Below are 27,601 nucleotides of genomic sequence, written 5' to 3'. Positions count from 1 at the left end.
AGTTGTAAAGGCAGGATAGTCCATCTTCCTTATAGATAACTGATTTTCTACAATTTCTCGGTTAAGTTAACACATTTTTTTTTTTTTCGTCTGGGTCATTACCTTTTACAAAACTGCTACCATAAGGTTTTGTGGAAAAATAAAAAAAAATCACACACTAGGTGTACTTTGTTACAAAACCAAACTAACCAGCTCAACAATTTTTTTCTCACTTGACCACCACTTAAATGAAAGAAAACTTCTCACATGAGAGGGAAGTTCTTCTTTCTTGGAAACCTTGACCCTGCTGCCAGTAAATATGGAGATATCGTTTAGAAAACGTCACAGATGATTGTGGTCAAATTTGTTGAAAGTGGAGCAAGATGTATAAAAAAGCGCAGCAACAATACTGATCAGCCAGCACACGAGCAATAGGTTATCTACATGAGCATCTCAGTGCAGAAGCTGCTTTGAGGGTTAACAAAATTAGGTTAACCTCTGTCGTCTAACCAGTCTTGCTGTATCACATACGCCGCTGTGACTGTAGAGGCACGAAGATTTGGGAGCGAAGATGAAAGTATATTCTATTTTCAGATCTGGGCATTTTTTAGTTTTACTTTGTCTTTTCACTGTGGAAGGCAAAAAGTCACCTACAGGAAAGCATACCTGCCGAAAAGGACTCCTCTCCCAAGTGACAGAGAACCTGTATATCAAGGCAACTAGTTTAAAATCATCTGTTCCTGTAAGTTGATCCCACTAGATGAAGTTTATTTATTTATGGATGCTTCTTTGGCAGCTTCGTTATTGACCACCTGGAAAATTTAATAAGCTGAATAATCTCTGTGGTCTTGAGAGACAGGGAAATGCTACTCCCTTCATAAAGATGGAAAAAAAGAAGATGCATAGAGAGGTGGAATGAGTTCGCCAAGGCCATGGAAGAAGTTTGTAGCTAGGCTGGGATTGGAGCATAGATTTGTTGAGTCCTCATTCTACATCTGAATAAGATGTAGAAGATTTTTATCATTATTGCTACTACAACACACAAAGAACCTTGGTATGAAACACTACTGCAGAGCGAAGCTTTGTACCAACTAGACAAAGCTCTCTTTTCCTTCCTCTGCTTAGATTAATTAATACTAGCACACTGTATTTTACAGAAGGATCTCATCAAGAACACAAGACTTCTAAAAAAGACAACAAAAGTGCTGTTTATGGTAAGATTTATACAACTGTTTTTCCATTTTCTTGCTTTGATTTTCCTTTGGTTTGTAGAGATAAGAATGTGGGATCAAAAGGAATGACAGCTGACACGTAAGTCAGCTGTGTTTAATTGGGAAGGACTTTGTATTTATGAGAGCCGTACATTTAATTAAATCCTTCACTTAGAGGAAGAATGTTATCTCTGCACCCCAAGAAAGTGATTTTCCTATGGGACATGAAGGGGATGTGAGTGTGATATGGGGAGAAAGAAGAGGATGTGGAAAGCCTGGCTGTAGACACTTGTCTCTTGGTGGTTGCAGCGGTACTTTCCTTGGAGAGTTGGGGTGGGGGTGTTTGCCGCATTGGGGAGGCGTGTGTTTGTGGTAGCTCTTGCTCCTCCTGTGAATGCTCTACTGTGTGTGGTCCTTCCCAGCAATGCTTTTCAGGCAGTAGCTTATTTACATGAGGGCCAGAGCCAAAGCCAACATCCCATGAACTGAGAAACCTTCTGTTGAGGGTGTGCAGAAGTGCAGATGGCCCAGGGATGCTACAGAGCACCCAGGACACCCAAGCACCCAAGAACTGCTTTGGGTTTTGAACTCGGCAGATGCTCTAGAAGAGGGAGATCAGAGTACCCCTGTAAGCTTTGGCATGTAAAATACTGATTTGGGGGGTCTATTTCTAGGTATGTGAGCTCACATGCCTTTATGCAGAGATCTAGTCAGCAGGGCCAATTGAGTCGGTTTATCCTTGAGCAGAGACCTATCGGCCTTTGAACTCCCCTGGATCTCACTGATCACCCTGGGAGTGAATGCTCTTCACTTGCCCATGGGATATACATGTGGACACCTGCATTTTGGTGGCTTAATCTGTATCTGCCTTCCCCTCCTGGTGGTAATTTTGCACCCTATACTTGGTTCAGTTGCCTAAAATGGCATATAGCCATTTGAAATACTGTTGGGTATCCAAGAGATCCTATGGTTCAGTAAGGTACATGTATGACATAGCGTGTACAAGATGACTGTTCTCTTCTGGAGCAACAGCTGGGGATAGTTGGGATTCCTTACAGCACTTTGAATGGCATGGGACACGGGCGTGGAGGAATCAGACAATGACACCTACAATTTGGCCAAGATAATCTGGCTTAACTCCCATATTCAAATTCCATTTATTCCTTGTGAATTAGTTGTATTTGTTGCTGTCACTTCTTTTCATGGCTAGTCTTAATAAGGCCCTTCTGTGCCAGTGCAACATCTTCTTGCCTTACCTTCAGAAAACACAAGGGTATGTTGAGCTGAACATTAAAGTTCATGAAAATATTTCTATTGATTGTATGCTTTCTAACTACATGTATTTTTACAAGGCAAAAATTTTAGGTCATATGTGACTTGTAAGGTTTTCATTTGGTAGCTGCTTACCTGCTTTGTTTTCAGACAAATTGCAGTGTTCGAGACCAGGTCCTCTCATTCTACGTGAAAAATGTTTTCAGTCATCTTGAAGTGGAAAGTGAAAAGTTGTACCTTATTAGCGCCTTCCAGGTCCTGCAAGAGAACATGAATGCATGTGTGAGTATATCTGTGAGAGCTAAACTACCTCTGTCCATCTGGGAGGCTAAGAAAGGGCTAGATCACACCTTTTTAGCAAGCAGAGGAGGTGATTTGTAGTCATGGTGTGCCCTACATCGCAGAAGACCCAGCTTCCCGAGGGCTTCCCCCTGAGCCTGGGGAGGTTTCACACCACTCATTTCCTCTCAGAGTGAATGCAGGGGGCAGGCGAGGTGGTGGAGGTGCCATGGAGACAGCCCACTTCCCCACTGGTGCTTCTGATGATGTTGCCTCATACTGCCCTTCAGCACCAAAGCTGCAAAGATGCAGAGTAAACAGAGAGATGTGGCTCTTTGTTTCCACAGTGTTAACTCTGGTCATACTTCCCTTCTTCAGCAGCATACCCAGTGGACTCAGGAACTTTTACTCACATGTCATCTCTGCTCCACCATACTCTCGAAAGAGCTGGTGGTGTCTCCTGAGCAAGCAGTGACATGCAGTGATATAGGCTTGGGGAAGAGTGGCTGGAAAGTTGCCTGGCAGAAAAGGCCCTGGGGGTGCTGCTCATCAACCAGCTGTGTGCCCAGGTGGCCAAGAGGGCCAGCAGCAACCTGGCCTACACCAGAAACAGTTAGGCCAGCATCTCTAGGGAAGAGATTATCCCTCTGTTCTTGGCACTGGTGAGAGCACACCTTGAGTACTGTGTCCAGTTTTGGGTCCCTCACTGCAGGGATACTGAGTAGTAGCTTGAGTGTGTCCAGAGAAGAGCAACAAAGCAGGTGAAGAGATCAGAAAACAAGACATATGAGGAGTGGCTGAGGGAACTGTGCTGTGTAGTCTGGAGAAAGGGAGGCTGAGAGGAGATCTCATCTCTCTCTGCAGCTATCTGAAAGGAGGTTGCATCAAGGAGGGTGTCAGTCTCTTTTCTCAGGTAACAAGTGATAGGATGCAAGACAATGTCCTCAAGTTTTGCCACAGGAGGTTTAAATTGGATATCATGAAAAATTTCTTCATGGAAAGGCTGGTTAGGCATTGGAACAGGCTGTCCAGGAAGGTGGTGGAGTTGCCATTCTTGGAAGTATCAGAGACATATGGGTGCAGTGCTTAGGGACATGGTTTAGTGGTGGATGTGTAGCATTAGGTGGATGGTTGGACTTGATGATCTCAAAGATCTTTTCCAACCTAAATGGTTCCTATGATTTTGTGATTCTATAATCCTATGATGTAGAATAAACCACAAGGGAGCAGTTTCTGTATGTCAGTTATACCTGTAAGTCAAAGCAGTTGCCCACTGGCAACATGTCCCTCCAGTGGATCCAGGTGTTCCAGGGAAGAGGTGCTTCTACCAACAACGTCCTCATCTCACCTGTAAATGACACCATGACGGCAGTTAAAACACTCTTTTGCTGAAAATATACACATAGATTACTGGGTGGTGCTAATATGACAGTGTCACTTGTGGGTCATTTCTCTTCCCAGACTTGTCATTTACATGTGAGCTTGCTGAACACCCTGTGAGGTCTTACTACCTGGCTCTTCTTTTTAAAGAGTAGATGAATAAAGACAGGGTGTGCCTTAAAGCTTTTTGACCTGTGGATATTTTTTTTTCTCCACAAAACCTGTAGTCCTCACAAATCGCAGTGTCACAAAATCTCAAGTGTGACTTGGGGTTTATAACCATGAATGGCCAGGTAAATGTCTATGGTAATTTTAAAAAGTGAAGGCAGGGTGAGAAGTCAATGAAATGTTATTGAGTTATACATTTGTCTGTTCTTAACTGTGTGGTGGCATATAAGAAAGGAACATTGGCTCTACATGCACACAAATATTTGCTATTCAACAATAAGCATCCTCAGACATCTCCTTGCGCTGCTGAATTACAAAACACAACCAAAATATTTGTAAAATGTAAAAATGGGAGAAAACTCCACCAGTTCTCAGGTTACATCATTGCAATTTACAGCCATTATTCACAGCATTCCACACCCTGTTGTAATTATCTGTGTCTGTCAAAATTCCAGGTATTGTATGCTACAATATCATTGAAAGAGATTCGGTTCTTGTCTGGAAAAGCAATTACACCCCATACAAGTGCCAGTACACACAGAAGAGTTCAGACTATCAGCTGTGACTCAACTCAGAGCAGAACATTACTTATTCTAATATACCATCAGTGACTGGAGCTAATATCACAGAATCATAGGATCACGTATAGTAATACATTCATATAATACAGTAATATATATATACACAATATATACAGTAATATATATAGCAATACATTTGATTCTAGTGCTGTATGGAGACAAAATGCAGTGTTTTTCTCAAAGCTCCTATATTCTTTTTCATAATTAACACCCGTGTTTTATCCAACACAAATCTAAATGATTTAAGTTTCCAGATCTTAAAAAATACTGGTAGGAAAGAAAAGACTTCCTGTTACAGTAGAAAAACAATATCTCTTTCTGAAATGATGACTTGCCATGATTTTCTGGGAGACATCTAATTTCTGAAAACTGTAACAATTTAAAAAGATTTTTTATTAATTCAAGGCCAACAAAAGAAATCATATGAAAGCATACTAGAAACTGTAATCAGAATGAAAGTGATGAATCTTCTGCTAAAACACAGTTTGGGATTTATCCACTATATTATTTCCCAATAAATAAGCAATCTCATTCACCCGTTTACATAAGATCTTTAATTTTTATTACCTAGTTGTATTATAAGATGTTTATCAGAAGGGATTTCCACCATGACAACATACTTCCATAAGGAATTCATCCTCTTTCAGGGGTCAAGTTATTTATACAATTGAGGGAAACAGGGACACCTTTATATATATACACCCACCCTATATTCTTTCATGAACTCTAGCTTTAATTCAGGCAGTTATAGAGCCAAGTTATACAACCATGCTATTTAAAAATCTTAACATTTGTTTCCAAACCACTACTGAAGATTTTCTACTACCTTATCATCATGATTTTAATGTTGCTAGTTCTTGGTTTTTTTTTTTTTTTGTTTGTTTGTTTGTTTGTTTGTTTTTTGTTTGCTTGTTTTTGATTGATTGCTTTCCAAACAAAGAAACATTAACATTTTCCAATAACTTAAGAGCCCGTGTCCTGTTTTTTTTTTTTAAAACTACATTGGTACCAACATCTCTAAATCCCCTTTCTGCAGTGAAATCGAGGTCTTTCATTTAGAATATGATTGCATGGTAAAGGGAATACACATTTCTTCTTGGAAACTGGGAACATCCATCTGCAGCACCATGGCTCTCAACAAAAAGCGCATTTACTTGCTCATGTGCCCTATTGGGATGACAACACTGTTGAGAACAGCATCAAGCTGTTTATGAGCTGCTTATGATGTTCCTATATAAATAGGAGGTTGTGAAAATTTTATTTTTTTTTCCCTTGCAATTGAATGGAGTGCAGGAAGGCAATATATTCACTGCAGGATTTTTAATCATTACAGGCAGTGCTTTTAGGTCTTTAGCAGAGATTGCATATTGCAGCATAGCTTGAAATAAGCAAACTTTCTTGCTTGCTTATTTGTTCATTTGCTTTGTATGCAAGAAGAGAAGAGTTTGTAATGCATACTAACACTTGGGGCAGTTTTGTCACTGAATCAGTGTTCAGTTCTGCTACCAATTTACTTCTATGGAAATCTGCATCATGCAGATGTACCTTAAAAAAGGTCTGAACTAGTTAGAAGATTATTTAAGGTTTATAAATTTGAGTTGCATTTATATACATTTTCATGTAAATAAAACATGTAAAAAAGGTAACTTGAAAAGAAAATACTTTTGTTCCTTTTAAAAAGTCTGTGTGATGTAGAAAGATGTACTCATCTTCATATGAGCTCAAGAATTTGCCTTTTTTCTTTTCCAAAACATTGTCTTTCTTCATAAATTGGAAAATACCAGATTTTTCCACTTTTTCCCTAAAAGAAGGATTCTTTTCCTTGTAAAGCACAGGGAGCTGTGGAGTCAGGAAGCCATGTTGAAGGTGCTGCTCAGAAAGTTTAGCTAGACTTCTCTAAAAAAACACAACTGAAAGAGTTATGATGAGAGAGCACTTACCTGTGAGTATGCAGAGTGAGCAGACAGTGGTGGCACAGCAGGTGGAGCCCCCCAGGGTGGTGGATACCAGGCCTGGGGACCCCCTGCTGGCAGTGCCTCCAGGCTGGAAATTCAAGTTAAAGGACCTGAACCTTAGAGATAGGCCACACTGTACAAAGGTTGTAACTGCCACTGATATAAAGAGCCCTGAGATGAATAGAAAGTGTGTAATATGAAGATGTGGTGATACTCACGTTATAGTTTTTGTGGTGTGGACTCAATTTCCAGTAGGCACACAAGTAAAATGATACACGTGTAGTAGCAGGAGATGCTGAGATAATGCTGATTTCACACATTTTACAAGTAGTCCGATGGTGCCACACTGTGGGTTTGACTCTTCCTCACCACTGTGTCTTTCCATCAGCATCTTTGGTGCAACAAGCTCTTTTGGTTTCTTCTCATCCCTTCAGCTTCCATGTGCTCCATCCACAAGGTTAACTCCAGCAGTCAAAAATATAAAGACAACATTTCTTAAGGTAAGACCAGAAGGTATTGGTTCTCACCCGCGCTGCTTAAGTGTTGAGGGTGGCTTCTTTTCTAATGTCTTTATCTTCTTGACAGCTTGGAGAGAAGGGAATCTACAAGGCCATCAGTGAGCTGGATATTCTCCTTCCCTGGATTCAGGCCTACATACAAACCATCTTATGAGGAACGAGGAGGTGACTGACAACATGCCACCTCTGTGCTAAGAACGGATCCTTACCCAAAAGGCCTGAAAATCAACTGAGAGCTGGATGTACAACTGGCCTAGCAGCAATTCTGTCACACTGGAAGAGAGTCTCTGTAACGCAGAGGCATAAAGATGGATTTTCAAGAGCTTTCAAGGTTGACCTGGCATAGCAGCTACACCTGCTCTCAATGCAAGATCAACCTCTGGAGCGTTTACAGCATGATGCACTTTGTGTCCTACCTGCCTGCTAGCTGCAGACAGCCCCTGGGCACATTGCACAAGCCTAACTTGAAGTCTGCTCCCACATGGATCAGACACGATGTCCTGTGTGCACTGGGCATGATCCAGCCAGGCCTTGTGCCACCCCTGTGTAATTACGAGTCAAAGCAACATGAAGCACTTCTGAAAATCCTTCCCCTAAGCTATACCTCTTTTTTTATTTTTATTTTTTTGTTTGTTTGCTATAGATATGTCACTATACAGAAGCCATTCCACATATTAATAAGAAAATGAAGTTTATGCTGATTATTGTTATTATTAATTTAAGTTAATAATTGATACCTAATAAACATACTCCAATTAATGACAAAACTTTGGTCTATGATTCGTGCATAACCTTCAGATGTCACGTGTTCTACCTGAGATTAAACAATGCAGAAAACTCAATAAACGGATCATCGTTGATTAGGATTGCAAGATGCTGTGAGTGGGATTTATATGAAGTTGTTACTCAGTGTTGGTAATTGTTTCCAAAAGATCTTTCATATGGTACAGTGTGAAAATAGAGTTCTGGTTTTCCAACGTTTGCAAACACCAGAAGAAACTATCTAGGTAATGAAGGTATTCATACTTTATGTGTTTGAACTTCCATGAAAGTGAAATTCTGCAAGATTTCAGATCTCACGGTGATTGTTATCTCAGAGCATTGAACACGTCAGCGCACTGATACAGAAGAACATAAGGCAGTCCTTCCTCTGTGCTGTGGCCTTCTGCAGCCCAGGGATAGTGGTGGTTGGTCTCTGCCAGTGACTTTTTCGCCTTAGGATCTGACTACATGTACTCCCTGAACAGGCTCAGGTCAATGCACCTTCATTTTATTCAGGGACCACTCAGCAGGTCTCTGGGGATCCTGCAGAGATGATAGCAGGAGCAGTAGTAGGCAGGATGGCTACCTGTTCTCCTGAAGTTGTGGAAGGGCCAGAGGGCTTCTATCCTCATCCAGGTGAGTTGTTTGCAGATGGTGAGAGCTGAGGAGAGAGAAGAGATCACTTCTTTAAGTTTGTGAATCACTGCCCAGCATCAAGGAGGTGAGAAAGCACGAGTGAATCCAGCTAGTGACCTGCACCTGAGGGGATCAGAGCTATATGTTAGCCCATGTTCCAGCAACTCCTTACAACCCCACCTCCCCTCTCCCTTCTCACAAAGCATATTGGTCTTGGCCTTTTGTATGGCTCAGAGATCTGCAGCATGGCTGGCTTTCTCTTCCAGCTCCTTCCACAACTTTGCAACACACTGTATCAGCATTGACCACTTGTGGCAAAAGCCAAAGAAAATATTAAACTACAAAGTTCAAGTTTCTCATTAATACCCTATATTTCATTAAAAACAAACAAACAAACAAAAAATCATCATTAACAACAACAAAAACAAAAACAACAACAAAAAACAACAACAGGACACCATTATTATGGGAACATGCCAAAGCATTTAGCAAATCCCAGCAGGAGCAGCTTCTGATGACAACACAGTATTTTAAATGTTTTTTATAACAAATGATCTCAGACAGGTACAAATGCTGATATTCAATGAGAACGCAATGCAATTGCTTTGTGCTTAAGTTTCATGCAATGAAGACATGATGAGCCTTTCAGCACAAGCAATGAACTGTCATAACGTTGGTTTTCTAGCTTTACATTCTAGCAATTAACATCAAGCAATTGTATTCATTACATATTGAAATATAGGACATTTTGCTGTTATACTGGATGCTCTTGGGAATACCACTGACTGACTAAAGTTCTGGGGCAGCAATAAAAGCAAGCACTTTGTGTGCTTTGTGTATTCCAGAGTTCACCTGTCAGTGCCATGACACTGGCACACACATCTCTTGCAGGGCCTCTTGATGCCCCATTGTTGACTGCAGCCATCACATATTATCCATCCTCGTCCATAGAAGCTGACTTGTTAACACTCAAGGGTTAACACTTTAGGATAAACACTGAAGATGCTTTGGTCTAACAGTGATGTAAAGAAATGTTCGTACATGGTATTTTCTGTTTGCTGACCATTTTCTTTGTTTACTATAATCTCACCTGATTACATGTAACCCACAGGTTCTGTAAAAAGAAGGGATGACTTGAAGAATTCTGAAAGGAGGAGAAAATCCAGCAGTCTCCACTATGGATGATTCTCAGGTAAATTCAATTTCTTGTTACTCCACCAAAGACAGAAAATCAGTTATACAGATGAACTAATATGATGAAGTGAAGAAAACAAAGAATATCATGAAGAAAACAAAGGCACCTCTCATATAACTAGTCAGATGGTGACTGACAGCTCCTCCATGTTGAGCAACTCTTTTTTGACCTGTATTATTTTCACACCATCTGTAATCTCCAGCTTCCTCAGCAACTGAAGTTAAAGGGCACACAGAAGGGAAAGAGAAGAGTGAGAATATTTTGTAAGACAAATTCGGTTGCAAACTCCTATAAAATCTAATGAAACAGTAAAAAATTTGCTAAAATAATTCTCAAACAAACAAACAAACAAGGAAACACACCAAAAAGCAACCAATCAATGAAGAATATATTATTTGCTAAAATTGTTCCTAACAGCCTGGCACTATAAATTTAAACCTGTTCCTCATGATGGATAACAGATATGCCTGACAAAAACTTTTCTTGTGAACATAACTTTCATACTCTGGGAGACAGCAAACCTAATACTCCATCCTACACTATGATTTTAAATTTGACAGGTACTTGTCAATCCAGAACACATACGAAATTACATAAAAAGAGCAGGTGAAACCAGGAAAGCTTCCTTCTGCCCCTCCCATACCTTGGGAAAGGTCAGAGACTGCTTCCTCTAGCTGCTCCAGAGGAATACCAGCTCCACCTGAACACTTTGTGTATTTAACCAGGAGACTGAGATTTAATCCTAGTATTATGACATGTCCTGTTATATCATATTCCATTAGTTATTATTTTATTATTTTATTACTAGAGGGAGTTGCAGAATACAGCATGTCAGGTTTTGTTGCAGTACCTTAGCAGGATGCTATATTTTATTTCAGCTTATTATAGTATACATATAAAACAAACAAACTCTGAAGAAAAGCATTTTTGGCTCTAAGGAATCACTTTCAAATTATTTATATCTTAATGATTTTCCTTTTTTTTTTTTTTTTTTTTTGTCATTTTGTCATGTTGTCCTTATATATATATATAGTAAGTTAAGAGGTTCAGATGCTGAAATGCAGTCCTAACTCTCCCTTTTGGATTTCATGAAGCTGGTTGTTGTGTCATATTCAGGGAAAAGGAGCAGGAAAAGCTGTCACAGCCCTTTAAATAACAGGAAGCTGCAGAGACAGAGCAGGGCAGATCTCAGGACCCCACTATCCAGAGGGGCAGGATCCACACACAGCTGAAGCAGGAGCCTGGATGTTCTCCCATGGTGTGGATGAGTTGGGCAGCGGGGGGACCTGAGGGAAGGGAAGCAGCTGGAAATGCTACAGGACCTGGTGACAGCCCAGAGCAGGTTTGTTGGATGCTTGCCTGGCACAGCACATGGTGAAAAGCCTCACCTGCCATGGGATGGCCACTGCAGAAGAGCCAGCTCCAGGGCAGGACCAGGCCTGGTGTATGGAATAGAAAACTGATCATGAGCATGGTCTCCATCAGATGTCCCAGGGGCTCCCAGGGATGCAGGAGCAGGAGTAGCTGCTGCTTCTCTGTCATTGAAGACAGCAACGGATGCCTGCAATCGGAAAAGCCTCCACATTTAATTCAGAGAATCCATGAGCAACATTTTTGAGTGACTTCTGTGATTTTTTTCTTGTGGAAATTTTGCTAAGCTACCACATGCAGTCTTGCTTTTTCTCCCCTCATGGATGTTCAGAGTTGAAAATTAAAAACTGCAGAAGATGTCTGCAATGACTGCATTTGGATTATTTGTGTTTTACTGTGACAAGAGGTGAAGATGGACATGAGCTTTGTGCTGAAAAGGAGTTCCTAGAACAAAAAAGCAGCAGCTCTTCAAAATTAGTGAAGTGACTTAAAACAGCTTCTCAAAATAAGCTTTGCTGCTTTGTTTTTAGAAGGGATGTAGCCATACAGAGGTGGCACAGAAAGAAACAGACACAGTTTGAAAAGGGCCTAAACAGATCAGATGATAGCTAATTTTTACAGATTCCAGCTTAATTTAAGCAATTTGTCTAATTATATGTCAACCCTCAAGCAGCACCTTCTTCTTCAGTGATTTGGACACTGCCTCACAGTGGTGGGGTGAGGAAAGGCAAACCCAGCCTCAACGCTGTGCTCTCGCAGGTTAGCTCTGACTACAGGCAGGAGACCTCCAAAACAAGAGGATTTTGGCATCAAGACTGAACCCTGCTGCCTCCATCCATCTGATGAGAAAATCAGGTTATCTCATGGCATAAAGGGGTTCTCATCCTCATTTTCCCTACGGTTTAGGACACTGCAGAATCTTGGTTGCCTTGTCTATAAAATTAGAGCACCTCTGGGTGTTGTGCATGTCTTCATACACTAAGGCAAATCACATTTCCAAAGCAATTAATTACTCATGAATGAAAGGTAAATCATGGGGCCTGCAAAATAAAGGCTTTTGTTTAATAGAGAATTGTTCCAGCAAATGACAGATAACATATGCAAGCCACTTAACAACAGATTTTGTGTATGGTATCTACACAAAAACATAGCAAAATAATCAGTATTGTATATATTTAACCATCAGTTTGAAGTAATAAACCTGGACAAAAATGCCTATTGCCTTTGAACCTTGAAAAAGTAAAGAAAACCTTTTTCATTCTTCAAATGAAACTCTAGGTGTCACTCTTAGAAAACAAGATTCATGTTGGTCCCAGTTTACTTTTGACTCTTCAGTTAACGGAGAAAGTGTTAGATCACGTTTCATAAGTAATTTCCTTGCATGTAAAACTGAGATAGATAAACAGTTGGAATCAAAGATTTTTTTTTTTTTTTTTAATTAATTTGCAACAATTTTAGAATTAAAAGTGCAGGGGAAGAAAGATGGGCATCTAAGCAAAAACTAGGTTTATAAATCAGGTATTAATTTAGTCCCTGAATTTGTTACAGTCTTCTTATGTGACTTGAGGCAAGTCACTTCAGGCACCATTCTCATGTGGCAAATGGAAAAAATGTCTATCAATTATTTGCATAAATTAGTTTTTCTTTGCTTTGTGCATGGGAATCTGCGGAAGCAAATTAACGTATGTAGTGTTATTTGGCAACACGGTTTAGCACGGCTTGTCTTATCACAGTGTTTTGGTCTTTTTGGAGTACTGACTGTTATTACAGGGAAAAAGGGTATTTTGTGACTGTTACTGTAAAAGTAAGAATGAAAAATGTGTGGCTGTGCAATAAAATTGTCACTACCTTGTAACTTTGTGAAAAACACTGATCTAGTGGAAAGTGGCAGCTGTACGTATAGTTTTGGCGTTATGTAAATAATACAGCAACAGTCAGCAAAGACAACAATTTCCATCAAAGGTAAGACAAAGTACAAAATTTATCTATTTTCTCAGGCTTTTTTCTCTGAAGTGCAAAATCATCAGACCAGAGATCATCTCTTAATTAGAAATTGCTTAATAAGCAATTTCTGCTATAGCTGGTACTATATACTGCAAATTCCTGATTTCAGCTGGAGCCCTGAGGTGGCATTATAAAGTAGTCCTTTGCAAACACTGTGATGGTTTCCTTCAGACAGCCTTAGAAGGAAGGTAATTTTTCTTGAAACACGGGAATAAGAACAGGATTTGGATGATTGTGTAACTTGTGTTGGATTTGGTCACTGTTTTTCCACGCCCACAACATACAATAACATCCATGGTAGCCTCCTCACTGCGAAGATGCGTGGCCAGATGTGAAATGTATGGAGTTGTGGGTCTAATGCTTGGCAAGATGCTTCCCAAAACAGCCTCCTGCAGCCACTGTGCCCAGGTACTGCTTGTGTCATCTGCCCCGTCAGCACCTATGTGGCCACGATCAGAAAGGATGTCTGTGCAGGCAGCGCTGTTACTGGAAGGGAAAGATTACGCCACTGCTTGCCCAACACGATGTGGTCACTTCGCAGTTTTTCCCCATGTCTACTCAACCTTTTATTTGTTGTAAATAATGACTGCCACTGCAATATTCTCTTTTGGTAATTGGCAGGAAATATTGAGCTTTCCATGAACACATCCAGAGAATAGTCTCACTTTAATTCAGATTTCACTTTAAAATCAGTATTTAGTTCAGTATCCCTATTCTATTGGCTGCAGTAGAAGAGGGATTATTAATTGTAAAGGCAGGCAATAGGTATACAAGGAGCATTGCTAGATGGAAAAGGAAGGTAACGGAAATATAATACTGTTGAGTGAAGCTGCAGATGATCATGGAATAAAGCTGTTGGTAACGGGTCAGGAGTAGGTTTGAATGCTAAGCTGCAAAATATTTCAGATAATGCTTTTTTCAATCCCATGGGTAGGGGTGCAGCTCTGAAAAGCATCAGTTATCATAAAGCCACAGGACCACAGGGTAATTAATTCAGGCTGTCAGGGTCCTCCAGAGGCCTGGTCCAACCTCCTGCTCACAGCAGCGTCAGCCAGGGGGTTGGATCAGGCTGTCTGGGACTTTGCTTAGTTGGGTCTCAAAAACCTCTGTTAGGAGCTATAGAAGGCTGGCTTTTAAGGACTGTTGTCTCATTTCTGGACAAGATAAAGTGTTACAGAGATGGATGCAGCCAGACTGTGAGCAGCCTATGTCTATGCAGCCTCAGTGATGCTCTTCTGTCATAAAAACATGCATGTCATACCTGGAAACCCCCTAGTTGGCCCTGTCAAACCCTCCTCTGTGTACAGCTGCAACTACATCAAATACAGTCCCATGGTCACCGTTGGCCATCTGTGTCTTGAGAAGGTTAGCTGAAGGACAAGGGGCTTTATTTCCACAGCGGAAGGAAAAAGTACATGCAAGTGCCTTGCCATAAAATATCTGTGCTGGGGGAAAGAATAGCTGCAGGAGATCATCAAGTCCTGTCAGAGCAAAGGGTTAAATAAGTTTTGAAATATAATTAAGAGAGATAAGACGTCATAGATGTTTCTCTCTTAGTAAATTATCTCTGAAGAAGACAGCAGTCCCCTTGCTGAAGCTTTTGCTTTTCATGCAAAATGAGCAGAGAAGTGCAGGCACAGGACCCAACCTTGAAGACTCCGCAGGCCAAGATGGCTATTCTTTTAGGGCAGGTTGGACACCATGCAAAGGACCTTGACCTCCCCTCTGAGCAGGCTGGTGTCCACACCAGAGACCTACAGCCTGTTCCTGCATTCTCTTTTTTTCTCTCCCTGCTATGTCTCACCCCCTCACCACAGCTTTTGGTGATTTTTTAGGAGATACCTCCCTTCCTGGGGTGAGAAGCTTGCTTCCAGGCTCAGCAGTGTCTGTTAAGTTTTCTTAAGATCCAGCAACTTGGCATGGCAGTGAAAGAGCACATTGTGATAAAATACTTAAATAATAACAGCTATCTGATTACTATTACCTGATTTTTGAATATTCAAAGATAAAAAAACTATGAAAATCTAAATTTCACATGGCATAGTAAGAGAAGATATATAGAAGGAGAGGGCACCAGATGAAGCCGGCTTGGGAGTGCAGAAGAGCGACACCAGGAGAGTACAGGAGCTCAAGGTGTCCAGTTCTCAGCTTTAGCCTCAGTCTGTTGTTGTACTTTGCAGAAAAAATAAGCAGTTTAAAGATAGCAGGGAGTGGGGCTTCCAGCAGCCGAAGTTGCAGAGAAAATAATGAAATACTATTAGAGAGTATGCATGAGGTTGTACATGGGTATTAATTTCTACAAAATTTAACTGCTACAAAAACAGTGTCCAGAATAAACTATAATCCTGACAGTGTTAGGGACAGGTCCTGCAGTTTTCAAATAGTGAGAAGGCAATGTAATCTTTTCTTATGAAGGGCATAAAATTAATTTCCATTAAATTAACCTGAGGGAATCTCCCTTGAAGGAAGATCAGTGCCATTTCCACAGTCTATTTTGACTCTGGAAATGCCTGTATTCACTTTGTGCTCTTTTACTTAACTCAGAAATACGCTCATCAATGGCACTTCATTCTCTCTGAACCACACACAAAAGTTGCTGATAGCTTTGGAGGTAGATCATGTAGTTGGACTGCTTCTTTCAAGCCTGGGATCCAGCACGTGTTCCCTGCTTCAGCCTTGGAGCCGACACTGAGTGGACTCCTGAGCTGGCCATGGGGGCAGGAGGTTTGCCACGACTCCTGATCAGCCAGAGCCTGAGCTGGCCAACCTGAACACTACTGACAACTCATCTGGAGATGACGCAGCTGACTGCTGAGCACCGGTGGGCCAGTGGTGGCTGGGTACACAATTTTCGTTTCCCTTTAAGGGGTATGCAAATTTGGCTTTGCTTTTCCACCAGCCTTTAGTCAATTATCACATTTTTATTCTCTCTAAGGTCTCGGAGACCTTTAAACGCATGACATAATACCACAGTTCTGTCCTGTTTGAGCGAATCACTTTTTACCATTAACTGATTGATGCTTTTCCTTCCACTTTCCCCCTCCCTCCGCTGCTCGTTGAACTCATTTTGGTACTTTTATAGTGCAACCATGCTTTCAACTGAGCTGATGAGAAGTAGGTTACGTTAGCTTGTTTCTGCTGAAGATTTGGTTAGTTGTTTGGTTAGTTAGAAGGGCTGCAGGGGGCTGATCATCATAGCTAGAGCCCAATAATCGGCAGAAACAAGCAAACAAAAACAGCTCTGCACCTTGGCTTCTTCAGGGACGTAACTTCCTTCTCATCAGCTCGGTTCAAAGCATGGTTGCACTATAAAAGCACCAAAATGAGTTCAACGAGCAGCGGAGAGGGAAAGTGGAAGGAAAAGCATCAATCGCTTAATTGGCATGGGTGCCCATCATTAATTAAACATCATCAATTCCTTCCTGCTTTCTCCCTCCCCACAAGAAAGAAGAGATGATACATGCTAGCCCTGAACGTTGTCCCTAACCACGAGCGAAGAACCCACTGACGTCTCCTAGACAATCTTGGTCATGTCAGTGTGTTTTCTCTGTTCCTGTACCACGATCAGGGAATAACCGGTAGCACTTTCCAAGTGATGAAGAGAGCTCAACGAGATAAACCACAGGCGTGATAAATTAGTCACTTGATAAAGTATTTACAATCGAGACTCCTATATGTGAGGAAAAAAATTTTGTGAATGAGAAACCACACACGGTTAGTGGAAAAGGCAGCCTGTTTTTCTACCCGCAGCAGAGGAAAGAGCGCTTCACGTAAAACTCAGCACAATGGCTGGCAGACGTGAACTCCAAGCCAGCAGGCAGCCGTGGTGGCGGCTGGAGAAGAGCAGCCCACGCCAACATTAAATTTAGAGTTTCTTGGGTTGGTACCCAGCATCACCCCCGCTGCCGGGACGTCCCCCGTGTGAGGTGGGATCTTCGGCATGGATGGTGGTGGGGTCACCACCCTGTTTCTCAATTTCAGGCTATTTCTGGCTATCTGGGGCTCCTTTACTGTTACCACTGGAATGGAAGAGGGTTTGTTGCTCCACGAAATATGTGGGGATTTTAGAAAAAGAAATCCCATTCCACTTGAGCAAGGCCAAGAGCATTCAAAGTTTGGAGACAAGTAAAGCAATTGCAAGGTGACAAATGGCTAGAAAGAAGGTACTGCCATGCTCATCAACAGCTTGCCTCTCTGAGACCAACAACCTGTGCTTGTATTCCCCATATTCTCCAAAAACTCTGCTGACACCAGAGAATGATTGAGAAGAAGATCTCACTGATACGAACCATGCTTAGCTGATGGATACATTCAGCACAATCTGTTTTCAGGTCATTAAAAAGAAAGGTACTGGCACATACCCCTCTATGCAGAGGAAAACGACGTGAATGTTTAATAGGTGGAAGGGAAGAGACCATACTGATGTGCTAGGGGGCTATGGTCTAATAAAGATTATTTCCCAGACCTAAACTCTAGGGCAGGTGTTTCAATGACTGTAAAAAGACTGTAAAAATTGTTACAAACTGTCCCTGTGGTGCTATGGCAAAAAGAATGCATACAAGTACCCAACTCTTTCCTCAACTAGGACAAATGAGAGGAATCAGGAAGATGCTTTAAATTCTATATGTGGTTTCAGTATTGATTTTCTGAGTCTGATCCAACTTTTTATTCCTTTGAAACATTGGTGTATGGCAAAGGATTTGAAGAAGAGTTATAAGTAAATGTGCCCTCTGGTAAAAACAAGACATTAAAGACATCAATTCAATCCCATCAACAAAAGGGAAGATAAAAAAGAAAAAAAAAAGGCTGCAGTTCATCAACAAAAGTGACCTTATAAGAAACACCAGAATTCTCCAGTCAAACAGAAGAAAGCACTACATACATTTACTTGTTTTTACTAAAATCAGGAAATCCAGTTTGCCTGGAACTAACAATAAGACAGCTCCTCACCAGACCGATTGTTTAAATTATTACTTTAAAGACAGTACAATGGATTTTATTTTATTTATTTATTTATTTATTTATTTATTTATTTATTTTGTAAGCACAAGATACTGGGCTCAAGGGTAGAATAAGTTGTTTTGAAGAAGGCAGACAAAACACTCAGGAAGTTTTATAGCTAAGAATCCTTTCTTGTTCTTTTGGGAAGGCTGTTCCAGAATCTCACGTTCAGATTGCCAGAAATCTTCCATCTTTTGGTCTAAATTTGCATGTGGCCAGCTTATGGCTATTTCTTCCAGTACAAATTATTCTGTTAGCTTACATGACTTAGTGAATTCATGATTTTTCTACTGTAATATAGTTCAAGTAACAATTACTTCTCTCAGCATTTGCCGTTCTATAGTTGAACAAGCCAAACTCTTGTAGACTTCTGTAATACAGGAGATCACTACTTGTTTTCTGGATCATTTCTACTTTGAACTCATCTTTAAAGCACAGGGCTAACCCCAGTTGTTAGCATTACTATCTTCCTCCCTTGCCTGGAGATACCTTGTACAATTGATCCTCACAACATCCATTTCCGTCACAGCATTGCCTCTATGGTTCCTGTTATAAGCAGCACAACACTGAGATTGTTCTCCTCCGCAAGGTCCTGTTCCACCTTTTCCTGACTAGAACCCACACACCAGGTCTGGTGTTTGTATAATCATATTTCTCCCAATTTTATTAATCTAATTCTCAACTAAATCAAGTCCCTCTTGGTTCAGTTTGCCTTTGATGAACCCAGGCTGCATTTTTTTTCCTTACATTTACTTGTCTGTAATAATATTGATTTTTTCATAATTTGTTCCAAAGCCTTGCACATCACTGTCATCAGATAATATGTCTTTATGTACCTTCCTTGTTATTTCTCTTAATCACAGCCGTTATATTTGCTGTTCTCCAATCTGACAGCACTATCACTCGTTTGATAGATTGATGAAATTTTCTCCTTACTTTAGTTGCATTTTTATATGCCCATTTATTCAGGTTGTTTCTCTGATTAGAGAACCTTTAACTACACATTCTTGCTTTTGCCTTAGAGGAGAGTTTCATTCCTGTCACTATCAGTCATCCTGATTTTTCTTCTATGTCAGCAGCTCTCAAAATCACATTGCTCACATACTACCTTCACTTTTTAACATCCCTGACTGTATTAAAAATTGAGTTAAATTGTCCACTTAATTTTTGGGCTTCGCTGTACACAATCATGCAGCATAGCTTTAACCTCAACCTGTGCCAGCCTCACTTTTTTCCTTATGTTCCTCTTGATTACACGATGAAGGCATATTTTACTGTTTTTATACTGATGCCTTAACATGAACTGGTTTGTTGTGCATTTGTTAAGTTTTAAGACGCAGTTATCACTGCTGATCAGTACATCTTTCCGTCCCTCGAGTCTCTGATATGTTTCTGCTATTTTTTAAGAGGTGGTTAGCTTGCTTGCTCTCATTGCAATAGGATCATGGAAAAGACCAAGTTGGAAGGGAGCACTGGAGATATGCAGTCCAACCTGCTGCTGAAAGCAAGGTCTAGTGTTAGATTATAAAGAGTCCTGTCATGAGGCAACCTGAATATTTGAAGACAGATTCCGTCACTTTTTTGGGCAATCTACTATTCGGCTAAATTGTTCTCATGGTGAAGATCCCCTTCAAGCAACTCCTGCCTGTTGACTTGCTCCATCACCATGCATCTCTGTGAACAGAGTACCTCTGTCTTCTCTGTAGCCAGCTTCTGGGTAGTGGAAGGCTGTGGTTAGGTACTCCTGAGCTTTCTGACCTTATAGCTGGACAAACCCAATTCCTTCCATCCTTTTTCATAACTAATGATCTCTAACCGTCTGGTCACATCAGTGATCTCTTGTTTTTCAGTGTATCTCTTAAGCTGTGGGAAGCAAAACTGGGTTCATTGAACTAGAAGTGGCCTGACAAGTGCCAAGTAGAGTGGGAGATTACATCCCATGACCTGCTGATTGTACTTTTGATGATGCTTTTACTCAGGGTACATTTTGCCTACACCGCTCAAGGATGCAATGTCCACTTATGTTCAGTTATCCATCTGAACCTCTTTCCAGGTCCTCTTCAGTAAAGCTAGACTCCATTTCGTCATATTTTTCTTTTTTAGCTCTGAGCTAAACTCTAAACAATTGTGCACATCTGACTTTCAGAAACTCCAGTTTTGCTTCATATTCACCTTCCCTTCAGATACTGTAATTAGTTTCACTAACTTCTCAAAATGTTTCTCTTTGAAATGAAAATATTATCATGTAACTGTAAAGTTATAGCTCATGTAAAAACATCCTGTCTTTAATCAGAAAATTAAGATCTCCTATGATGATACATTTCCCAGTAGTATTTACCTTGTTAGTCATATTCAATTTGATTGTATTTTATCTTTATACAGCCATGGTCTTGGAAGGTGGACACCTTTCATGAGTCCAAAAGAATGTCTTTTACTAAGATATTTTACCTAGGCCCATTTTGTTTTCTCTGTGATTTTCCTTCAGACTTTTTGACAATTATTTCCTTCAGTGGCATACAAAATTTCTTCATCACCTCTTTCTTTACATCTGCTTTTCCTAAACTTTGTTGTCTGTGCTCCAGGCATGACTGCTGCTTCACTATTTCTTTTTTGTGAGTTCTACTGCTTTTCTGGAGTTACTCTAAGACTTCCTAAAACTGCAAATCCCAACAAAGCATAATCATGTAATTCAAGAGGACTAGAAAACCAACATGAATCAATTCTTTCTTCAGCTAATCAATACTCTATTATCACTGGCTCTTTGACATACTGTTCCTGCACAGACTCCCTTGGAAGCAATGACATCCTATAGCCTCTTGTGAGTGTAATTCAAGATGCAGTGACAGTGATTGTAATTTTATTTATTTTTAGATAGGTTTCTGTGTGTGTCCACAAATGAGAAGATTCATGATTACTCTTAGATATTTAATCACTTTTCCCATAAGTATTCCTTTCTGTACACCTGTCTGTCTCATTGAGAATGATTATTCTGGTTAAGGATCTATTATAGAAACATTTTAATTTCCTGCTTCCCAGTGCTTAGAACGTTCAATGCTGGCACTTAAACAATTCAAATAAGACATCAGACATTGCTGAAAGACATATTTTATCTGCATTATCAAAAGGAGCAATGCTATAGGAGCAGATCTGTAAGTCAATTAACCTGATGTTGAGGACCCAGCTGCTGCACTGATTTGTTTTGAGTTTTGAACCAGCTGTAATCTGGTCCTGTGGCTGGAATCCCATTAGCAATTGAGGTACATCAAGTGAGTTTCTAAGAACGTCTTCTAGTTTTATTTTATCTGAAAAGAATTCGGTTTTGCAGGCTCCGAGACAGGGTTTCAGCGCAACCCTAGTTGCGGTGAGCAGGGTTGATCAGGAGACTGGTTTTAACCTCCTATGTGTAGTATAAATAGCACACTAAAGTAGAAGCACTCACTGATATGCTGTTATACTTTAAATGAGAGGAGAAAAACAATTGGCTAATCTGAAACTTCTTTTGGCATTTTTGAAGCATCTATCCATGTAGACTTGTTGATTTTACAAAGGAAAAACGTCCAATGGAATGGGGAGAACATTTGATGTGTGCTAATGAGAACAAGAGTTGATGTACCTGCACTCTGTGCCCTTCAAAATTTAAATTCAACTTGTATATATATATAGTTTTGCAAAACTTTGAGAGGATGGATGTTCTTTGCTTGTGTATATGGAGTAATAGTACACGACAGCTGAAGCCTGGTGTATCATAGTTCCTCTGCTACTCACATCCATACTAGCCTGATTAAAATAAGACAGCTTTAGCTATGCTAGCACATGCTAAAGTCTCTCCTTTTATTTTGCTGCACAGAAAGACTTATGTTTTAATTTTTAGGTATCCCTGTGTGGAGCCAGGAGTTGGACTCAGTGATCCTTGTCGGTCCTTCCTGACTCGAGATAGCCTATGATTCGATGACAAACACAGAATAGGCAGATGTGGCAAAAGGGGAAAAGAAGAATGAAGTAAGAGCCCAGAGTCCTGTACGCATTAATATGAAACAATAAGATTATCTTATGTGGGAGGGTAAAGTTCTTTTCATACGTCTTCTTCATATGTTTTGGAAGCTTTTCATAACCACCACATAGGCTTTCCTAGATGTTAATATATCATTGAATAATTGTTGTAATGAATATGATTTCACAACAATCAAATAGCTCTATAAGGAAAGCTATTCCTCTCTTTACAGTATTCAACTCATACAGACACTTTAAAATACCAGCTTGTGGTCCATGATTAGTAGAACAATCTTGCTGATGCTTAGCTGTCAATTTTAATGAAAGTGTCAGGGGATAAATTAGCTGTGAATCTTCTTACTCCTTCTCAGATTTGGATAAAATTGCTGACTTGGTTCAAAAATTACTGAAGGGGAAGGAACTGACAGTGAGAGAAACTGCAGAAGTTTCATTTCCTTAGGAAAAAAAAGATTAGCAAGCCAATCTGCTACGATACTTGCATTTTGATTATTTTAAAGCATGATACTTGGGATTGCATTTTGTTCTTCTCCTACAACTTTTTGTTTTATTGTCTTTTACAAATCTTCATTTATTTTAGCTTCTGGGTAGAGACTTACTAGCAACTTCAAAAAGCAACAGAATCTTAATTATCTAATTTCTCTTTCAAATATTTATTATTAGCATATTTGCTAGTTAAATCTTCACATCTCCTAATGCTGATTAGAGGATGTCAATTCAAAGCACTTTATAGAAGTTAGTCCAGGTCTTTGAAAAAAGAAGATATGTGACTTTAAAATAAAGTGCCTCTACACTCGACCCACAGTAGCATCTAGAGGTAGTCTTATTTCCTGTGGAGATGAAGAGGAAATGCACTAAGGGTGTGAAAAATTTCTTTAGTTTATTTTTTAACTCCTAAAGAGCAAAGGTCTTGCATATTTCTCCTTTGACTTTAAATTTTAAATCTAACTCGAAACTCTTTGCAACTAAATCGCTCTCAAGAAGTCTATTTCTAAGTAAAATGTCATCTGTGGATGGATTGCTTGTACATTTGATTTTCTGGTGTCCTCATAAGTGTTCTGAAGGCAGGACAGAAACAGGTAGGACCAAATCATCATTCCATTTTTTTTTTTTTTTTTTTCTGTGAGTAAAGTTGACTGGTTTGCTTAGTCACACAATTATGAATGGCACTAAAGAGTATGGCGGGCAAGGGGAATCCCCACCAAACTATCTCCTGGGTTGTTTTAGAAGAAAGGATTACATCACACATCAGATTTTGGCTAGAAAACCTCCTGTGGACATTTCTAAAAAGTTATGACAAAAAATGTCCACTCCGTAAGCTGATTTGAAATATTTCATGGATTTTTTTTCTTATGTTTGAAACGGATCATTAACTTTCAATATGTGCCCACACCTGCACACTAATGCTTCCATATACATATGAGTTATTTGATTATTGCAAACAATGTAACAGATAACATGAAAATCACCAGATTTTCCCTCAAATTGCTCATATTTCAACATATTTCAGTAAGAAATTAAGGAATAACAGGGTTGCTTTCATTAGTGTTTTCCTTCAAATTTAAATATGCACGTTATTTTCACACAATAAATGTCAGTGTCTGTGTGAGAAAGGTACTTAAGCTGGGAAAACAAATGTGACTGTACAATAAGCACTTGAATGGCAATTTAATTTTTTGTTAAAAACTAAAGCAAAAAAATCCACTGAAAATAAAAGCCAGCGACACAGACAATCAACATAAGAAGAAGGAATGAGTCACAAAAACTGATACGCGGAGAAAATTCAATAAACATAATGGGAGGAAGATGAATGGAGCTGGCTCACCAATCAGTGGTAAGTCTGAAAAGCACTATTGGGATATCATATTGAGAATGTGTGGTAAGTACTGGGTTGTTAACACGAAATCAAAGCCCCCCGATCAGTCTGCAATGAACTTCTGGCAGAGTCCCTGCAATTTTGGAGGTATTGCAAGCTGGATCCTGATGAGGTTGATGGACACCCCTAACTGTATTCACTCAACGCATACAACAACTAACTGACAGCTGATCAAAGTCTAGTTTAATTTGGCCTTCTCTCTTTAAAAATAACACAGTCCTTTTGAAAAGGTGTCATGAGGTACTATGACAGATACCAGGATGCGGAAGTTCAGATGACATTTTGGCTTCTATTGAATGTGGACCTAAGGTCCTAAGAAAGTGAAACTGAATAAATAGTGGTCTCTAAAAATGACAGAGGTTTCTCTGGATGAAGAGATCGTATATAGAAGAAAACACGCTCCCATTTGCTGAGAAAGACACTGTGAGCAAATTTTTATTATTATTGTATATTAATGTACAGCAAAGACATATATTCATGGGAAGTAACAGGAAGTTGGAACTCGAGTATAAAGTAAAGCCAAATTACATTGGAATTTGTTTCTTAATGAATTTGTTTTCTTAAAGTGAATAAAAATGTTACCTTACAACTATTTGTGGAAAAGCTAATGGAAATACTAGACTGCTGGTCTTACAGAGAGCAAGCAGAGGTATTATGGAAGAGCTAGAACGCCTTGAAATATCATTTTGGGAAGAACTATATTTATAAAATGCATCTTCATTTTATAGAAAACTTTAAAAACAGTAAGGTGCAAAGTACCTTATCTGAAGTCAGTAGGTTGAATTGATAGCATTCAATTGATAATATTCATGGTTAGCATTAAAAATCAGCAACATTCATGTTGTAGGTGTCATTGCTGCTTATGAAACCTAGATGGAAATATTCAAAACTCCTTAGGAAGAACCTGAAAACAATTACATTTAAATAGTAAGTTTTTCTATTGGACTTACTATGCTTTTAGAAATTATTGTTTTCAATACTTTCCTTGCAACCATGACAATTAAAAAGTGCTTAGAAAAAAATTCCGACCCCAAATCTCTAAAATAAACACTGAGATTCAAAAAATCACATCACGAAAGACGTTTAGGCTTTAGAAAGGAAACAAATACTGTGAGATTCATGATCTAATGCTCAGAACTGGCTGAATCTCCAGAGGATATATTGGTGCTGACAACAGAAAACTTTCAAGACTAAATGCTTCATTCTTCTTGGAAGAATGAAGAAGAGCTGATGAAAATGAAACGTTTCATGCAGAAAAACCCATAGGTATTCTGTGGTTATAGCATAGGAGGTATTTTATGCAATGCCAGCCAACACTTGAACATGGAAAACACTGACATGGAAAAGCGTATCTATGCTCAAAAGTATTTAACTTAAATTGAAGAAGATTTGAAGATTTCTTTTATTTAATGGGAAACAGATTATAATTAGGAGGTCAGTTTGTTAAAATACTCCAACTGTAGAAGTATAAAGTAAAAACACGGGCCATTTCTCCATCATGGTCTTCTACAATGTCATTATCATTTCCCACAATTTACTACAAGAAAAAACATATTTTAGGATTGCAACTGCCTTTCTTATGCTATCTCTCACTGGTCTCACAATATCTTAATGCATACATGCAGACTGTGTTTTTCTGGAGAGCTGGAAAACAATTTGTACCAATCTGAAATACAAAACAAGGAACAGAGACCCTTCAGGTTCCATTATATATTGCTATCCGTGCACAATCAACAGTGAAACAACTTATGTTTTATGTTTTTCTTTCCAGCCTCAGAATTCCTTATACTTATCAGTTCAACAGACTTTCAAAGAAAGGGAAGGGAAGTAGCTTTGTGCTCACTTTTATGAACAGGAACATTAACTGCTGTTAATGGTGACAGATGTTCTGAGACAAATATTTATTGTCAGCTCTATATGCTACAGACTATTATTTAAATGTAAGTGCTGAATATTCACCTTAAGCTATTGCTGGGGTCTCTAGGCATTGTAGAGCTGATGTACAATTAGGAGTGGTCAAAAAGTCCACAGCAGAGTGTGAGGAAGGCCAGCCCTGAACAAGTATTCACAGATGACAGGGAACCTTACCCAGGGAAAAGAAGATATGTGTTCAAATCAAAACCCAGGCAAGACAAAAGCTTGAACTCCTCTTCTTAAATGGTGGATGAGTACTCAGACCATGAGGGGACAGTTATTTCCTCTTACTAATTCAGAAAGTAATCACTAGTGTTTTGTGGGGAAAGGCTCTCCCATCTCATAAAAATTTTTCCATCCCACGTGGGGTTACCAAATTGAAATTCTGAAGGGAAGTGTGAAACAAATGTCTTGTGTCAGTCAATGTACCATGTTTCTAATATTTTTAATTTACACTCTGATCACTTAAAGTTGTATCCACCAGTTAATTATTAGTCTCAATATCTCTCTCTCTGGATATCTATCACCATGGGGTGTTAGTTTTCTCTGCCTTCCCTTTCTTTGGAAGACTCATCAGCTAATGTATGTGAGAAACTTTGTGAAAGGAAAGAAGGATCTATAATATTGTCAAGGAAAGAGGGATCTATCTATTGCCATTTTTTTGTGCAAATAGGATGATGTAATAGAGGCCAAAGGGTCTTTCTTGTGTGGTATTTCAGGTCAGTACAAACTGCTTTTCTAGTTTTCTCCAAACAACAAAATTTCCAAAAAGTGCTTTGAATGGGCAAGGTAGAATATTTTGTTTAGAAAATGCCAAAAGAAATAATTTTGAGAATTTCAGAACTTACTCTCCACCTCAAAATAATAAAGAAAATTTATGAAGTCAATTCTATTCAATGAAAAGTTTCTTTTAAAAAGATCATAATTTTTCCAGAGGAAAATATATTTGTAGAATTCCCAAAATAATACCCTCATTATTGTGGAGGAAGAAAAGAAGGAAAATTTTCCTGCTTCATAAGGAAGTAAAGCTAAGAGGTGAAGTGTTATGCAAGGTCAGAAATACAGCTCAGGCAGGGATTTCCAACTCTGGGCTGCTTTCCTTGTGCAGTGGTAACAGAAACAGACACTGAGTTTTAGAGAAACGAAAGTCTGGCAGAGATCTGCTGGACTGGTAAATGAAGTTCCTTGTTAACCACTCAGCCAGCACTCTTAGGATTTCACATAAAATAAAAAATGAAAGGGAAAAATCTTTAGTCAGTGGTCATAGTGAAATCTGACATGACTTTGCAAGGACATCATTGGGTAATTGGTGTAACACATTGCCTGAACAAAAGGGTGTGAAACCTCTACTTTACATGAAGAGTCAGATGACTTCCAGGCAGCAAAATGAAAAAACACCTTGGTTTCATTTCCTACTGCTTTTGGAACAGATGAGAGTCCAGCTCCGACTGTCAAGCCACACACAAGGACCACTCCAATTATATGTGGCAC

At 39.5% G+C, this 27,601-nt stretch overlaps 1 protein-coding gene across 1 annotated transcript; it reads left to right on the top strand.

The window, feature by feature from the left end:
• Positions 1–433: 433 nt before the first annotated feature.
• On the top strand, positions 434–7,888 carry IL26 (interleukin 26). The gene is made up of 5 exons (XM_072033050.1): positions 434–721; positions 1,137–1,193; positions 2,613–2,744; positions 7,260–7,325; positions 7,411–7,888. The coding sequence occupies exons 1-5, from the start codon at positions 551–553 to the stop codon at positions 7,495–7,497; spliced, it is 513 nt and encodes a 170-aa protein (XP_071889151.1). The 5' UTR covers positions 434–550; the 3' UTR covers positions 7,498–7,888.
• The last annotated feature ends 19,713 nt before the right edge of the window (positions 7,889–27,601 follow it).

Source organism: Anas platyrhynchos, chromosome 1 (genome assembly GCF_047663525.1).
Source record: "Anas platyrhynchos isolate ZD024472 breed Pekin duck chromosome 1, IASCAAS_PekinDuck_T2T, whole genome shotgun sequence".
NCBI classification, from domain to species: domain Eukaryota; kingdom Metazoa; phylum Chordata; class Aves; order Anseriformes; family Anatidae; genus Anas; species Anas platyrhynchos.
The sequence above is the reverse complement of the archived record's forward strand: the minus strand, read 5'-3'. Positions and strand labels throughout refer to the sequence as shown.